Source organism: Mustelus asterias, chromosome 4 (assembly GCF_964213995.1).
Source record: "Mustelus asterias chromosome 4, sMusAst1.hap1.1, whole genome shotgun sequence".
In the NCBI taxonomy this organism is placed as follows: domain Eukaryota; kingdom Metazoa; phylum Chordata; class Chondrichthyes; order Carcharhiniformes; family Triakidae; genus Mustelus; species Mustelus asterias.
Genome location: NC_135804.1, coordinates 137,825,822 through 137,843,442, shown reverse-complemented (window position 1 = coordinate 137,843,442; position 17,621 = coordinate 137,825,822). Strand labels below are relative to the sequence as shown.

General features: G+C 45.2%; 1 protein-coding gene across 1 annotated transcript in view; it reads right to left on the bottom strand.

Annotated features, from left to right (window-relative positions):
* Positions 1 to 15,516, bottom strand: part of rnf128b (ring finger protein 128b) — a 156,496-nt gene extending 140,980 nt beyond the window's left edge. Inside the window, exon 1 of the mRNA XM_078211789.1 lies at positions 14,521 to 15,516. Coding sequence (XP_078067915.1) covers positions 14,521 to 14,926 — 406 coding nt within the window. The 5' untranslated portion in view covers positions 14,927 to 15,516. The remainder of the gene's footprint in view (positions 1 to 14,520) is intronic.
* Between the last annotated feature and the right edge of the window lie 2,105 nt (positions 15,517 to 17,621).

Here is a 17,621-nt window from a genome sequence, read left to right as displayed (position 1 = left end):
ACTAGAAGCAGAAGTAAATAAAGTTTATTTATTCGTCACAAGTCAGGCTTACATTAACACTGCAATGAAGTTGCTGTGAAAAGGAGACAATTGGGACTGGTTGATTCTGGGGATGAAGGGTTTGACCTATGAAGAGAGATTAAACAGTTTGGGCTTTTACTCGCTGGCGTTTAGAAGGATGAGATGGGATCTGATCGAGATAAATTAAATTTTAAAAGGGATTGATAAAGTAAATGTAAACCAAATGTTTCCTCTTATGGGGCAATCTAGAACAAGAGGTCGCAGGTGTAGGTTGAGAGGCAGTAGATTTAAAACTGAGATGAGGAGGAACTACGTCTGGCAAAGGGTGGTGAATTTGTGCAACTTGCTGTCCCATAGCATGGTGGAGTCTGAATCGTGGAATGATTTCAAGAAGGAGATAAACATATTGCTAATAAAAAAAAGGGGCAAAGGGATATGGAGAACAGGTGGGGAGGTGGATTTGAGACAGGGAGAGATCAGCCATGATCTGATTGAATGGCGGAGGAGGCTCGATGAGCTGAATTTGCCTACTTCTGCTTCTAATCCTTATGTTCCTATGTACCAGGAAACTGGAAATTGTTAAAGTGTCAGAGGACATCGAAAGAGTCACAGGCTTAGTTGGGAAGATAATGGAGAAAAAAAAGAGTTGCAATAGGAAAAATAAGTCCTGTAGAGCGAGGAGAAGCTGAAATGATGGGTCCACCACGGTGTGGAAAGAGGTACAAGTGGATTGTGATGTTGGAGGTCATTGTGGTAGAAGATCTCCTGCAGAGATGACATCAGTGATGGTCTGGGAAATGATCGGTTCATGTTCAGTTGTCTGCCCAAGTTCCAGGGGATATAAAAGCAGATGCCAGAGGGCTGGCGATCAATCTTTGCAAGGTACAGGTTCCGACATCAGAAACCACCCTTGCGGGCAAGTTTCATAAGAATATTGGGGTTATGTTTCACTTTGGAAACACATTTCAATCTTTTTGTAAATAAGGAATAGCAGACACCCAGTTTAGTGCAGGAGTGTTAAATATACAAAAAAAAACATGCTTTTTCAGAAGTGGGAAATGTGGAAGGTAGACTATATTGAAAGAATGAGGAAGGACATACTTCTGCTAATGTTCTTCCTTATTTGTCTAACCTCCACGCACACAAAACATACCCGGAGCTGGGACAGGATTCACCAGGACAATATGTTGATGCACCTGCAGCATCAATGATCTCGTCATTTTGAAACTCCATTGACCAGGAACCTGGATTGTCTATCAACACCACGTTCAGATCTTTGAGAGCTTCCATCAGCAGTGCTTGTGTTGAATCTTGGGAACCAAATGGGAGGACCGTTGGACCAATGCTAACGTCCTCCATGTAGCTGCATCTACCAGCAATGAAGCCCTGTTCCTGCGGAACCAACTCCGATGGAAGGGCCATTGAGTCCGTATTGAATCTCCCAAAGAGCATTTTACCCAGGCCCACCACCCCCACCTTATCCTCGGAACCCCTCGCAATTACCATGGTTAATCCACATAACCAGCACATCTTTGGACTGTAGGAGGAAACCGGAGCACCTGAAGAAACCAGAGTTTCCTGTAAGGACTCCATTCTATTCTCCCAACTTCTCCTTCTCTGTGACATCCGTCCCAACAATGTCACCTCCTACTTCAGTGCTCTCCGTATCTCCTCCATTCTCCTCAACCAAGGATTCTTCCCAACATGACTGAAAGCTCGTGATCCTGTCTGTCCCATTTCAGGCAAGAGGATAAAGGGGAATCTGTGGACGTGGTATACTTAGATTTCCAGAAGACGTTTGACAAGGTGCCACATCAAAGGTTATTACACAAAATAAGAACCCATGGTGTAGGTGGTAACATATTGGCATGGATGGAGGATTAGTAAGCTAACAGAAAGCAGAGTAGACATGAATGTATCATTTTCAGGTTGGCAAGATGTAACAGTGCCACAGGGATCAGCATTGGACCTCAACTCTTTACAATTGACTTGGATGAAGGAACCAAATGTATAGAGGCTAAGTTTGCTGAAGACACAAAGGATAGGTCAGAAAGTAAGTTGTGAAGGGGACATATGGAAACTGCAAAGGGATATAGACAGGTTAAGTGACTGAGCAAAAAATTGTCATTTGGGGTATATTATGGGAAAAATGTGAAGCTGTTCAATTTTTGATCTGATTTGATTTGATTTATTATTGTCACATATATTAGTATACAGTGAAAAGTATTGTCTCTTGTGCACTGTACAGACAAAGCATACCATACATAGATAAGGAAAGGAGTGGAGAATGTAGTGTTACAGTCATAGCTAGGGTGTAGAGAAAGATAGAGTTTAAAAGAGTTAGAATAAAGTTTTAGAACGAGAGTAAAACTTAGAATTAGAAGGTATACTGGGCACAGCTTACAAGAATTGCCTCGCGACGGCACCATCTTGGATTTGGCAGGAAGAATTTTTAAAAAGCATGTTATCTAAATGGAGAGAGATTGCAGAATTCTGAGCTACAGAGGGATCTGGGTGTCTTGATACATGAATCAAGAAAAGTTAGTGCACAAGTACAGCAAGTGATTAGGTAGGCAAAGTGAATGTTGTTATTCATTACAAGAGCAATAGAACATAAAAATAGAGATGTTTTACTGCAGTTGAGACCACATCTAGAGCATTGTGTACAGTTTTGGTCTCCGTATTTAAGAAAGAGCACAATTGCACCTGAAGCAGTTGACTCGACTGATTCCTGGGAGGAGGGGAGTTATTTTATGAGGAAAGGTTGGATAGGTTGGGCCTGTATCCATTGGAGTTTCGAAGAATGAGAGGCAAATTTATTGAAACATAAAAGACTCTGAGGAGGCTTGACAGAGTGGATGCTGAGAGGATGTTTTCCTTTGTGGGTAAGACCAGAAATAGCAAATACAGCTTAGAAGTAGGGGTCTCCCATTTAATAAGGTAAGAAGTGTCACAACACCAGGTTAAAGTCCAAACTTTAACCTTTAACCTGGTGTTCAACCTGGACTTTAACCTGGTGTTGTGAGACTTCTTACTGTGTTTACCCCAGTCCAACGCCGGCATCTCCACATCATGTCTCCCATTTAAGACAGAGATGAGGAGAAATGTTTAAGCTGCGGTGAGTGTTTAGAGTTTGGAATGCATTGCCTGAGAGTTTGATGGAGCTAGGTTCAACTGAAGCATTTAGAATCATAGAGTCATAGAGGTTTACAGCATGGAAACAGGCCCTTCGGCCCAACTTGTCCATGCCGCCCTTTTTTTTAAAACCCCAAAGCTAATCCCAATTGCCCGCATTTGGCCCATATCCCTCTATACCCATCGTACCCATGTAACTATCTAAATGCTTTTTAAAAGGCAAAATTGTACCTGCCTCTACTACTACCTCTGGCAGCTTGTTCCAGACACTCACCACCCTCTGTGAGAACAAATTGCCCCTCTGGACACTTTTGTATCTCTCCCCTCTCACCTTAAACCTATGCCCTCTAGTTTTAGACTCCCCTACCTTTGGGAAAAGATATTGACGATCTAGCTGATCTGTGCCCCTCATTATTTTATAGACCTCTATAAGATCACCCTTCAGCCTCCTACACTCCAGAGAAAAAAGTCCCAGTCTATCCAGCTGCTCTTTATAACTCAATCCATCAAGTCCTGGTAGCATCCTAGTAAATCTTTTCTGCACTCTTTCTAGTTTAATAATATCCTTTCGATAATAGGGTGACCAGAACTGTACACAGTATTCCAAGTGTGACCTTACCAATGTTGTGTACAACTTCAACAAGACGTCCCAACTCCTGTATCCAATGTTCTGACCAATGAAACCAAGCATGCTGAATGCCTCCTTCACCACTCTGTCCACCTGTGACTCCACTTTCAAGAAGCTGTGAACCTGTACCCCTAGATCTCTTTGTTCTGTAACTCTCCCCAATGCCCTACTATTAACTGAGTAAGTCCTGCCCTGGTTCAATCTACCAAAATGCATCACCTCGCATTTGTCTAAATTAAACTCCATCTGCCATTCGTCAGCCTACTGGCGTAACTGATCAAGATCCTGTTGCAATCGGAGATAACTTTCTTCACTGTCCATTATGCCACCAATCTTGGTGTCATCTGCAAACTTACTAACCATGCCTCCTATGTTCTCATCCAAATCATTAATATAAATGACAAGTAACAGTGGATCCAGCACTGATCCCTGAGGCACACCACTGGTCACAGGCCTCCAGTTTGAAAAACAACCCTCTACTACCATCCTCTGGCTTCTGTCAAGAAGCCAATTTTGTATCCATTTAGATACCTCACCCTGGATCCCATGAGATTTAACCTTATGCAACAACCTACCATGCGGTACCTTGTCAAAGGCCTTGCTAAAGTCCATGGAGACAAGATCAACTGCATTACCCTCATCTCCCTTCTTGGTTACCCTTTCAAAAAACTCAATCAAATTTGTGAGACATGATTTTCCACTCACAAAGCCATGCTGAGTCTCCCTAATCAGTCCTTGCGTCTCTAAATGCCTGTAGATCCTGTCTCTCAAAATACCTTCCAACAACTTACCCACCACAGATGTGAGGCTCACCGGCCTGTAGTTCCCAGACTTTTCCCTGCAGCCCTTTTTAAACAAAGGCACAACATTTGGCACTCTCCAATCTTCAGGCACCTCACCCGTGACTATCGATGATTCAAATATTTCGGCGAGGGGACCCACAATTTCCTCCCTAGCCTCCCACAATGTCCTAGGATACACTTCATCAGGTCCCGGGGATTTATCTACTTTGATGCGCTTTAAGACTTCCAGCACCTCCTTCTCTGTAATATGTACACTCCTAAAGACATCACTATTTATTTCCCCAAGTTCCCTAACATACATGCTTTTCTCAACAATAAATACTGATGAGAAATATTCATTTAGGATCTCACCCATCTCTTGATCTTGTTGATCCTTAAGAGGCCCTACTCTCTCCCTTGTTACTCTTTTGCCCTTTATGTATTTGTAGAAGCTCTTTGGGTTCTCCTTTGCCTTCTCTGCCAAAACAATCTCGTGTCCCCTTTTTGCCCTCCTGATTTCTCTCTTAACACTACTCCTGCACCCCCCTATACTCTTCAAGGGATTCACTTGATCCCAGCTGCCTTGCATGTCATGTGACTCTTTCTTCTTCTTGACCAGGGCCTCAATATCCCGAGTCATCCAGGGTTCCCGACTTCTGCCAGCCTTGCCCTTCATCCTAAGAGGAATGTGTTTACTCTGAACCCTGGTTAATACACTTTTGAAAGCGTGCCACTTACCAGACGTCCCTTTGCCTTCCCACAGACTCCCCCAATTAATTTAAAAGGGAATTGGACTGTGATCTGAAAAGCAATGTGCAGAGTTACAGGGAGAAGGTGGGGGAATAGCACTGGGTGAGTTCTCAATCGGAGATCTGGTGCAGGCCAAATGGCCTCTTTCTTTGCTATATCAATTCTGTGAGTCTGTGGAACACTCTTCCCCAGAGAGTGGGAGAGGAGCAGTTATTAAATATTTTTAAAGCAGGATTTTTGACCAGCAAGAGAGTCAATGGGTATTGTATTGGGGGTATAAGCAGAAAAGTGCCTTTGAGGCCAGAAAAAGAGCTGCCAGGTTCTTACTGAATAGCAGGACAGACAGGAGGGGCCATATGGCCAACTTCTGATCCTAAATTGTATGCTTGTACTTCCTTCACTTCTGCTGTTCTCCCTTTCACTCCCTCCTGGAACCACGATAGAGTTCCTTACCTTCCACCTCATTAACCCCCACATTTAATGGACAATCCACTGTCATTTCCATCACCCGCTGTGCAATATTACCCAGAACCCTCCTCTTTCAACATTCTGAAGAGACCATTTCCTCTATGATGCCACAGCCCATTATTCTGTCATCTCCAATTATGGTCCCTCCTTGTGTACACGCAAGAGATGTAACACCTGTCCTTTTGTCTTTCCGTCCGTCCAGGGTCCCAAGTATAATTTCCAGCTGAAACAGTGATTCGTGTTAATTTAGTATCCGGCATTCGCTGTTCACAATACGGTCTCCTCTGCCTCTGGACTGCAAAATGGGAGGTTCCTTTGCTGAACCAATGGTCGGTCCACAGATGTTTCCCTGAGCTTCCAGACACTTGTTAAATTCCACTCCCACTTTGATCTCTTTACCTTCAGACTTCCTCACCATCGAATGAAGTTGAACAACATAGAAACATAGGAGCAGGAGTAGGCCATTTGGTTCTTCGAGCATGCTTCTTCATTCATGATGATCATGGCTGGTCAGCCAACGCACCCCCCCCCCCTCCCCCGCCGCCACAACCTTCCCCTCCCACCTTATGCTTTGGTCCCTTTCGCCCTAAGAGCTATATCTAACTCCTTCTTGTAAACATACAATATTTTGTCCTCAACTACTTCCTGTGATAGCAAATTCCATAGGCTGACCGCTCTCTAGCTGAAGAAACTTCTCCTCATCTCAGTCCTAAATGGCCTATCCCATATCCTCAGACTTTGACCTCAGATTTTGGACACGCCCACCATCAGGAACATCCTTTCTGAATCTGCCCTGTCTAGTCCTGTTAAAATTTTATAGGTTTTCTATAAGATCCCGTCTCATTCTTCTAAAACAAACTGAGGAACAGTACCTCATCTTTTCCTTAAGCATTTTGCAACCCTTCCAGACTCAGCGTCAAATTGAAAAGTTTCAGGTCATAACCGTTGCTTGGTCAAATGCTGCCTTGATGTCAAGGGCAGTCACTCACACCTCACCTTTGAAGTTCAATTCTTTTGTTTGAACCAAGGCTGTAATGAGGTCAGAAGCTGAGTGGCTCTGGCGGAACCCAAAAAGCTTGAATAGATAAAAGCAAATTACCGCGGATGCTGGAATCTGAAACCAAAAGAGAAAACGCTGGAAAAACTCAGCAGGTCTGGCAGCATCTGTAAGGAGAGAAAAGAGCTGACGTTTCGAGTCCAGATGATCAAGTTTTAATAGGTAATTGCTAAGTGAGGACTGCTTCCATCATTTTACTGATGATTGAGAGTAGACTGATGGCGTGCTAATTGGCTGGGTTGGGTTTGTCCTACATTTTGCATATGGGATATACCTGAATCATTTTCTTCATTGCTAGGTAAATGCCAGCGTTGTAGCTGTACTGGAACAGCTTGGCTATAGGGACCCGGCAAGTTCTGGAGCACGACTGAAGATTCAGAATTATTTCCAGAATATTGTCAGTGTTGATGGCCTTTGCAGTATTCTGTACCTTCAACCATTCACGTAAAGTGAATCGAATTGGCTGAAGACTAGCATCGGTGATGCTGCTTCAGCCCTTGCTCATTGCACTGATGATCTGGGAATGACTACTATTGACATTCACACCTCCTCTATACTCATCTTTTGCATATTTGCTGTCCTGCACCCTGCACTATCATTCCTTTTGCCATTTATCATTCCTGTCTTCCACCCTGTCACACACCTTCCATTTTATTCTTTCCTCCCATTCTCCCTTGCCCTACTTCTGTAATTATTTAAAACCTGTTACATGTCTAACATTTGCCAGTTTTGATGAAATGTCATTAACCTGAAACATGAACTTTGATTCCCTCTCCGCCAATGGTGCCTAAGCTGCTGAGTATTGCTGGTCTATTCTGCATCTATTTCAGATTTCCAACATCAGTGGTGTTTTGTTATTTTCCTCTATGTGTACAGAGAGGGGATGAGAAAGATTTATGACCAAGGAATGAAATTCCTCACCCCTCACAATGTAACTTTTCCCATCTGGAAATGTAAGTTCAATCCAAAACTCTGAGCATTATTTGGCATACTTCAATGTTTGTTGTTCATATCTCTCATCCAGAGATGCAGAAGGAAAATGCGAGAAATAACTTATTCAAAATTACCATTTATGAACTAGGTTCATTATTTGTTAAAGTACATTTCCATCTGCACTTTCCCCATTAAGTTTATTTATTAGTGTCACAAGTCGGCTCACATTAATATTGCAATGAAGTTACTGTGAAAATCCCCTGGTCACCACACTCCGGCACCTGTTCAGATACACTGAGGGAGAACTTAGCATGAACAATGCACCTAACCAGCACATCTTTGGACTGTGGGAGGAAACCGGAGCACCCGGAGGAAACCCACGCAGACATGGGGAGAATGTGCAGACTCCACACAGTCACTCTAGCCGGGTCCTTGGCGCTGTGAGGCAGCAGTGTTAACCACTGTGTCACCGTGCCGCACCACCCTAACTATAAAGTGACAGTGTAGGGATTCTATCATTCACCAGTTTCCACAGTTGTTCGCACACATTTCCCAATCAAATTGGGACATTAAAGCTCCAGAGATTTTCAGGAATTCTGGCAAACTAGGATGATCAGAGTTGATGGAGGTTCGTGGGTGCAGAAATTGTGATGGAACCCTTTTACACTGGGCACCAATAATTTCTGGATGAACTGGTGTTTGGCAGTCAATCCATCTGCCAGCATAAACTCACGGGCAGAATGGCCACCTTCTGTGCCTTAATGACTCTTTCATTCCTTTCTGCCGATATAAGATATGGCTCATCGGCAGGAAGATGCCTTCCTGCAGAATTGCTGCCAGCTCTGTCTCTGGTAGCTAGTCTCCACCATCCCCCGCCCCCCCCCCCCCCACTCCCCACCCCCAACCCTGCCAAGTGGTGAATGTGGGCCCACATTTGGAAGGCTGGTTTTCCTAAAGTAGCCAAGAGATCAGTTCCCACAAAGAATAACCGCTTTTTGGAAAAAGGGCCAATCCTTTGCACTTCAAAACTGCTACCACGAGCCTACCAGAAATGGGATCTATGTGGTCAACCAATGCCACTCTCAGCCGTGATCAAAATGATTGGTGAGGCAGGCTCAAAGGGCCGAATGGCCTACTCCTGCTTCTATTTTCTATGTCACAGAATCACAGAATACTACAGGGCAGAAGAGAACCATCGAGTCTGCGCCGATGCACGAAAGGCCCTGACCTGCCCACCTAATCTCACTTGCCAGCACTTGGCCCATAGCCCTGAATGTTCTGGCGTGCCAAGTCCTCATCCAGGTATTTTTTCAAGGATGTGAGGCATCCCGCCTCCACCACCCTTCCAGGCAGCGCATTCTAGACCGTCATTACCCTCTGGGTAAAAAAGATTTTCCTCAAATCCCCCCTAAAACTCCCACCCCTCATTTTTAATTTGTGTCCTCTTGTGACTGACCCTTCAGCTCAGGGGAACAGCTGCTCCCTATCCACTCTGTCCATGCCCTTCATAATCTTGGACACCTCAGTCAGGTCGCCCCTCAGATTGTCTCCACTCACATTGTCTGTACCTTTAAGACTTGATTACCTGTAAAGACTTGCATTCCAATCATTATTTTGTAAATTGAGTTTGTGTCTTTATATGCCCTGTTTGTGAACAGAACTCCCACTCACCTGATGAAGGGGCAGCTCTGCTCCAGAGAAAACAAGATGTGGAGATGCCGGCGTTGGACTGGGGTAAACACAGTAAGAAGTTTAACACCAGGTTAAAGTCCAACAGGTTTATTTGGTAGCAAAAGCCACACAAGCTTTCGGAGCCCCAAGCCCCTTCTTCAGGGCCTGACGAAGGGGCTTGGGGCTCCGAAAGCTTGTGTGGCTTTTGCTACCAAATAAACCTGTTGGACTTTAACCCAGAGTAAACAACCCAAACCTATCCAACCTCTCTTTATAACTTAAATGTTCCATTCCAGGCAACATCCTGGTGAATCTCCTCTGCACCCCTTCCAGTGCAATCACATCCTTCCTATAATGTGGTGACCAGAACTGCACGCAGTATTCTAGCTGTGACCTCACCAAAGTTCTATACAACTCCATCATGACCTCTCTGCTTTGGTAATCTAAGCCCCGATTGATAAAGGCTAGTGTGCCAATGTGCCTTTTTCGCCACCCTATTTACCTGCCTTTCCGCCTTCTATGAAAGAGGAGCCATCCTGACTCTGACAAGGCCAGTACATGAGTCTGTTAACAACAATAACAGCCTGCATTTATTTAGCACCTGTAATGTACTTAAGTGTGTTACAAAGTGCTTTACAGGAACACTCTGAAGAAAGTTTGACACCAAACCACATGGGGAGAGGTTCTGCCAGGTGATCAAAGACAACGGGGTACGTTTTGAAGATTGGCTTAACCCGAGAAAGAGAGGTGGAGGGAGGGAATTCCATAGGTTACGATCTAGGTAGCTGAAAAGGCATGGCCACCAATGACGGTGTGATTAAAATGGGGCGGTAATGACTTATCAAGAAGTCAGAACTAGAAAAGTTCTGGGAATGTTGAGAGGCTGGAGGAGATTACAGAGTAAGAGGTCTCACAACACCAGGTTAAAGTGCAACAGGTTTATTTGTTAGCACAAGCCACGAGCTTTCGGAGCGCTGCCCCTTCATCAGGTGAGTGGGAGTTCTGTTCACAAACAGGGCATATAAAGACACAAACTCAATTTACAAAATAATGATTGGAATGCAAGTCTTTACAGGTAATCAAGTCTTAAAGGTACAGACAATGTGAGTGGAGAGAGGGTTAAGCACAGGTTAAAGAGATGTGAATTGTCTCCAGACAGGACAGTTAGTGAGATTTTGCAAGCCCAGGCAAGTCGTGGGGGTTACAGATAGTGTGACATGAACACCGCTCGACAATCACCAGGCAAGAGTGTTGTCTTCCTGTTGGGGAACACTTCAGCGGTCACGGGCATTCGGCCTCTGATCTTTGGGTAAGCGTTCTCCAAAGTGGCCTTCACGACACACGACAGCGCAGAGTCGTTGAGCAGAGACTGATAGCCAAGTTCCGCACAGATGAGGACGGCTCAGCCGGGATCTTGGGTTCATGTCACACTATCTGTAACCCCTACGACTTGCCTGGGCTTGCAAAATCTCACTAACTCTCCTGGCTGGAGACAATACACATCTCTTTAACCTGTGCTTAACCCTCTCTCAACTCACATTGTCTGTACCTTTAACACTTGATTACCTGTAAAGACTCGCATTCCAACCATTATCTTGTAAATTGAGTTTGTGTCTTTATATGCCCTGTTTGTGAACAGAACTCCCACTCACCTGATGAAGGGACAGCACTCCGAAACCTAGTGGCTTGTGCTACCAATTAAACCTGTTGGACTTTAACCTGGTGTTGTGGGACTTCTTACTGTGTTTTCCCCAGTCCAACGCCGGCATCTGCACATCATGGAGATTACAGGACAGGGTAAGGCCACGGAGGGATTTTAAAATTGAGGCAATGCTTGAGTGGAAACCAGCGTAGGTCAGTGAGCACAGAGGTGGTGAGTGAACAGGACTTGCTGCAAATTAGAATATGGATAACAACAATTTATATAGCACCTTTTACTCTAACGAAAGGTCCCCAGGCCAGCAGATGTCAAGGCACTGAGGCCAATTCAAGAGCCTCTGCCATTGGGACCAATACCACTATTAAGAAACAAGGGGTACCTTGTGTTACTGGCACAGGCACCCACCCATTTCATTCAAATATCCCCGGGTCCAGGAATTCTAACAGGTCAGGGGTTCCTGGTGAAGGTGAGTGGACTTTCTGCAGATACACCAGTGGGGAGGGGGCATTGTAGATTTTCAAAATATAAATTCCTTCGTCAATAAACTGCCATTTTTCCTACAGTCAAACTAACAGAGCAGTCACGAATAATCTTCTGGTAATAGTACTGTGTAGTCGCAACAAAGAGCACTTTGGCAGCTCCCACTAAAGTAAATACACAATCCAAAACTGAATAAAATTCAGTGGGTAATATTCCGATTAGAATCTACTTCCCCTGATAGTTTAACCGATTCAGCTAGTGATTGGATACACCAGACAGCTCAGGAAGGCTGGCGGTTTGTAGCTGATCTCTGCTCATTGATTGACATGATGTGGAGATGCCGGCGTTGGACTGGGGTAAACACAGTAAGAAGTCTAACAACACCAGGTTAAAGTCCAACAGGTTTATTTGGTAGCAAAAGCCACGAGCTTCTGTGGGACAGCCTGTTCCGAAAGCTCGTGGCTTTTGCTATCAAATAAACCTGTTGGACTTTAACCTGGTGTTGTCATTGATTGACCCCAGTAGAGACTATGATGGTTCTATAATTTGCCAAGGTGTCCTGGGCTAAGTGTCAGAACAGTCAGACACATTTCGTACTGTTGATTTCGATCAGTGAGCCCTCTGCTGGGACTGCATCGTTTGTGGATGTTGGGGTGCGAATAGAATTGGGATATGCTCCAAAAACTCAAAATCTCATCCTGCTTAACTTTGTACACATGTTTATTGTTCAGTGATACTATCAAGGGTTCGGGGACAAAGGTGGATGAATGGAATTGAGACATGGATCAGCTAAGGTCCAACTGAATGGCTCAACAAGATGAAGCATCTGAATATTCTCATAGAGTCATAGTCATAGAGTTTTACAGCACCGAAAGAGGTCCTTTGGCCCATCATATCTGTGCCAAACACATATCGACCAGAATTTTCCCATCTTGCCTGGAACTGTAGTTGGTGGGGAGTGGGTGGTGGACTATGCAAAGGTCCGTTAACTTTGGGTGGGATTTTCCGGTTTTGAGGCAAGCACGGCCGGAAAATCCCATCCATCTATTCTAATCCCATCATGCACTTGGTCCGTGGCCTTGAATGCTATGGCGTTTCGAGTGCTCACTTAAATGCTTCTTAAATGTTGTGAGGGTTCCCACCACTACCACCCTTTCAGGCAGTGAGTTCCAGATTCCCACCACCTTCTGGGCGAAAAAGTTTTTCCTCAAATCCCCTTTCAACCTCCTGCCCCTCACCTTAAATCTATGACCCCAACAATTGTTGGATCATTGAAACACTTCCGATACACGGAACAATTAAACAGCGTCTCCCCAGTGTGAACTCGCTGGTGTTTCAACAGGTTATATGAATAACTGAATCCCTTCCCACACTCAGGGCAGGTGAATGGCTTCTCCCCATTGTGAATCTCCTGGTGTCTCTGTAGATGGGATGAGTGAGTGAATCTCTTCCCACACACAGAGCAATTGAATGGTCTCTCCCCTGTGTGAGCTCGCTCGTGTCTCTGCAGGTTGGTTACAACACTGAATCCCTTCCCACATTCAGAGCAGGTTAATGGCTTCCTCCCAGTGTGAATTCGCTCATGTCTCAACAGGTGGGATACCTGAGTGAATTCCCTCCCACACACAGAGCATGTGAATGGCCTCTCCCCAGTGTGAATGCGTCAATGAGTTTCCAGCTCAGACGAGGACCTGAATCCTTTTCCACAGTTGCCACATTTCCAGTTTCTCCATTAGTCTTTCTAATAAGTGGAAAAGTTTCTTCCTCACTATCTTATCTAGTCCATCATGCAAAACAGCCTCCCATCTATTGACTCCATCTACACTTCCCGCTGCCTCGGAAAAGCAGCCAGCATAATCAAGGACCCCGTGCACCCCAGACATATTCTCTCCCACCTTCTTCCGTCGGGTAAAAGATACAAAAGTCTGAGGTCACTGACTCAAGGGCAGCTTTTTCCCTGCTGCCTTCAGACTTTTGAATGGCCCTATCTTATATTAAGTTGATCTTTCTCTGTACCCCAGCTATGACTGTAACTCAATATTCTGCACCCTCTCCTTTCCGTCTCCCCATGTACGCACTAGAAACAATACTTTTCAATTATACCAAAACATGTGACAATAATAAATCAAATCAATTCAAATCAGAATGCTCCTCATAATTTTGTACATCTCAGTCAGGTCCTTCCTCAGCCTTCTCTGCTCCTCGGAAAACAGCCCCAGCTCTTGTTGTAGCTGAGGCTCTCCAGCCCAGGCAACATCCTGGTGAATCTCCTCTGCCCCCTCTCTAGTTGCATTCCCGTCCTTTCTCTCCATTCTCTCTTTCTCTACAGGAAGAATAGTTTCGAGGTGTGTCCACGAATCACAGTCCTAAGAACCACTAGCCAGGAGGAAAGTGGGAAGAGGAAAATTGGCAAGTGTGGCAGCAGGGAAACATTGAGCTGAACAAGATTTGGAATTTGGGATTCAGTTGATGGGCAAGTTGAGTTTGGGAGCAGCAACCAGACTTAGAAACTGTCAGCTCACATCAAAGTTCCATCAAATGAAACTATTCTATGAAAATGAAACTATTGGGTGGCACGGTGGCGCAGTGGTTAGCACTGCTGCTTCACAGTGCCAGGGACCCGGGTTTGATTCTTGGCTTGGGTCACTGTCTGTGTGGAGTCTGCACGTTCTCCCCGTGTCTGTGTGGGTTTCCTCCGGGTGCTCCGGTTTCCTCCCACGTTCTGAAAGACGTGCTGGTTAAGGTGCATTGACCCAAACAGGCGCCGTTAGTGTGGCGACTAGGGGATTTTCACAGTAACTTCATTGCAGTGTTAATACAAGCCTTACATGTGACTAATAAATAAACTTTAACTTTATTCAGCATTGTCATAATTTCATTCATACTAAATAATGCTAAAGCATTGGGATGAATAGGAGAGTGTCTTTGTTCTTACCATAATGCAAGAAGGGGTCCGTTCTATTGCCTTTGCCCGCCTCATTAAAGATCACAACAGCAGCAGCCCCTCTGCTCTGTCCATTCTTAATCTTCTCTGCGAAGGTGCAGTTGCCCCTGGCTATGAGAGCTATCCAGGGTGTCTCCTTGGCATTGAAGTCAATGTTTTTATCGCAGGCGAGAGCGTCCTGAGAGTCCGGGATCCCAATCACACCTCTGGCTCCCTTGACTGGCGAGTTGTTGCCGTAAATGCCAGGCACGCTGGTGGTCACTGTCCGGTTGGTGATGGGGGAGAAATGGGTCACGTTGATGATGGCTGTTGACATTGCCACTCTGGCCACGCTGTGTAAGATCACCGCGAGCGACAGCAGCCACGCTGAGCCTTGAGCGCTGTCGAAATCCTTCATCTTCTCCCTTTTCCCGGTCCCAGCAACTGGCAGGGTGGGGGTGAACTTTTCTTCCTCCAAGCCAGACTTCAGAGTGTGTTATGGGTCTACTGCAATCCAAGAGGCAGTCGGCGAGTAAATGTGGCGAGAAGGCAGCAGGGCGGCGGCAACCTGTGCCCTGCGTCTTGTCAAGTCTGCTGTGTGTGTGATTGAGATTTCTTCCACGCAATGCAACTCAGCATTGTTTGCGAAGCAGCTGGGCTTTTGAGAAGTCGTCAGTTTAACACTGACTTCTCCATGCCTCAACCCCCGCTCCAACACGGACTTTGATCCTGGTCCAAAGGTAGGTGGTTTACTCATTGGCTTGGAAATGAACACGACCACTTCCACCTCGAGTCATCCTCAATGAGCCTTCATTTCTTGTGTGTGTGTTTTTTTAAAATAAATATATGTACAAACAGCAAATGCAGTTTACAGTTTCAGAGACAGCAGGTGGAGGAGGGAGGGAGGGAGAGGTGAGGGTTTACAGTGACACAGAGGATGGTTTACAAAGGTGTTGCTTGTGCGAGAGATTGTCTCTGATAGGCCCCTTCCTCTGTCACACACACACTGGCAACTCCAACCCACAGCAACCCAGTAACTCCTTCTGCTCTTATGAAGCAGGACTATCGATTTCACTGGGTAACCAGATAGCCCCCTAGTGTAATACAATCCCCCACCCCCCCCACTGCAACCTCAATACATTTTCAAAGGACATTTGTCATTCTGTTTGTGATGTGCAGCCAAATGGAAATAAATAAGCGGTGAATTTTACTGATACACCAACTCCCCAAGCTTCCTATGTTCCATGGAGGCGGGGAGGGGGGGGGGGGGGGGGAGGGGGAACTTGCAGGAATAATTCATCATTTCATCCTCTCCTCGTTTTATCAATAGAATACTTGTGTCGACTCAAGAAGCCAGAAACGACTTCAGTCACTCTATGAAATGAGAAGTTGTCTTGAAGTAACTCTGATATCAGGCACCCTGACATAAGGCAGGCTTTGGATACACCGCAGTGTCACCCATAATGGTCTGCAAACATGTGCACATTTCAGAATATTCCATTTCAATTGGAAGCTGAAATCTGAACAAGGTTTTTGAAAGCTGATGATCTTTGTGGAAAAAAGACAAGCCTCGACTGAACGGTGAACTCGGAGGTTTCACTTCCATGCTTTGCTGCCTGGCTCAGCTGCATCCCAAAGTATTTCTCCAACTGTTTCATCTGGAGTGAAGTGGCTCCTGTGATTGTTGTGATGATGGGTGAACGTGGAAATCATTTTATCAACAGCAAACTGCATAAATCTCACCTCCTCCCTCCCCCACCAAACATTGCTTGACGTATGCACACAGCTCCTGTACATTAGACCATCAGACCATAAGATATAGGAGCAGAATTAGGCCATTCAGCCCACCGAGTCTGCTCCGCGATTCAATCATAGCTGATATGGGTGGCATGGTAGCACTGCTACCACTGCTACCACCCCTCACCCCCCCATCCTTCTAAACACTGCCAAACAGGAGAATTACAGAATTGTTACAATCCAAAAGGAGCCCATTCGGCCCATCACGACTACATCGGGTCTCCAAACAAACGTCGTGACTTAATGCCATTCCCCTGTTTTTTCCCCAGACCGCTGCACATTGTTTCTATTCAAGTAATCATCCAATGCCCCTTCAATGCCTCAATTGAACCTGCCTCCACCACACTTCCAGGCAGTGTATTCCAGACCCCAACCACTCGTTTTGTGAAAAAGTTTTTTCTCACGTCACATCCGCTTCATTTGCAAATCGCATTAAATCTGTGCCCTCTTGCTCTTGATCCTTCTTTGAGCGGGAATAGTTTCTCCTTTTCGACTCTGTCCAGACCTCTCATGATTTTGAACATCTCTATCATGACTCCTCTTAGCCTTCTTCTCTCCTTGGAGAAACATCTCCAATCTATGCTCATAACTGAAGTTTCTTATCCCTGGAATCATTCTTACCAATCTCTTCTGCACGTTCTCCACTGCGTTCACATCCTTCCTATAGTGTGGCACCCAGAACTGTACACAATACTCCAACTGAGGTCGAACTAGTGTCTTGTTTAAGTCCAGCATAACCTCCTTGCTCTTGTACTCTATGCCTCTATTAATAAAGCCCAGAATAATATATGCTTTATTAATTGTTCTCTCAATGATCTAGGCACATACGCACCCAGGTCTCCCTGCTCCTGCACCCCTTTAAGAATTTTACCCCATATTTTTTCCATGTTCTTCCTGCCAAAATGAATCACCTGAATCTCTCAAAAAATCATTATTGGATTAAGGAAAATCCCAAGGATTTTGTCACATATATAAAGAGCAAGAGGGTAGCCAGGGAGTGGGTTGGCCCACTCAAGGACAAGGGAGGGAATCTGTGCGTGGAGCCAGAGGAAATGGGCAAGGTATTAAATGTGTACTTTGCATCAGTATTCACCAAAGAGAAGCACTTGGTGGATGATGAGTCTGGGGAAGAGTGTGGATAGTTTGAGTCATGTTGAGATCACAAAGGAGGAGGTATGAGGGTTCTTGAGAAACATTAAGGTAGACAAGTACCCAAGGCCTGATGGGATATACCCCAGAATACTGAGAGAGGCAAGGGAGGAAATTGCTGGGGCCTTGACAGAAATCTTTGTATCCTCACCGACTACAGGGAAGGT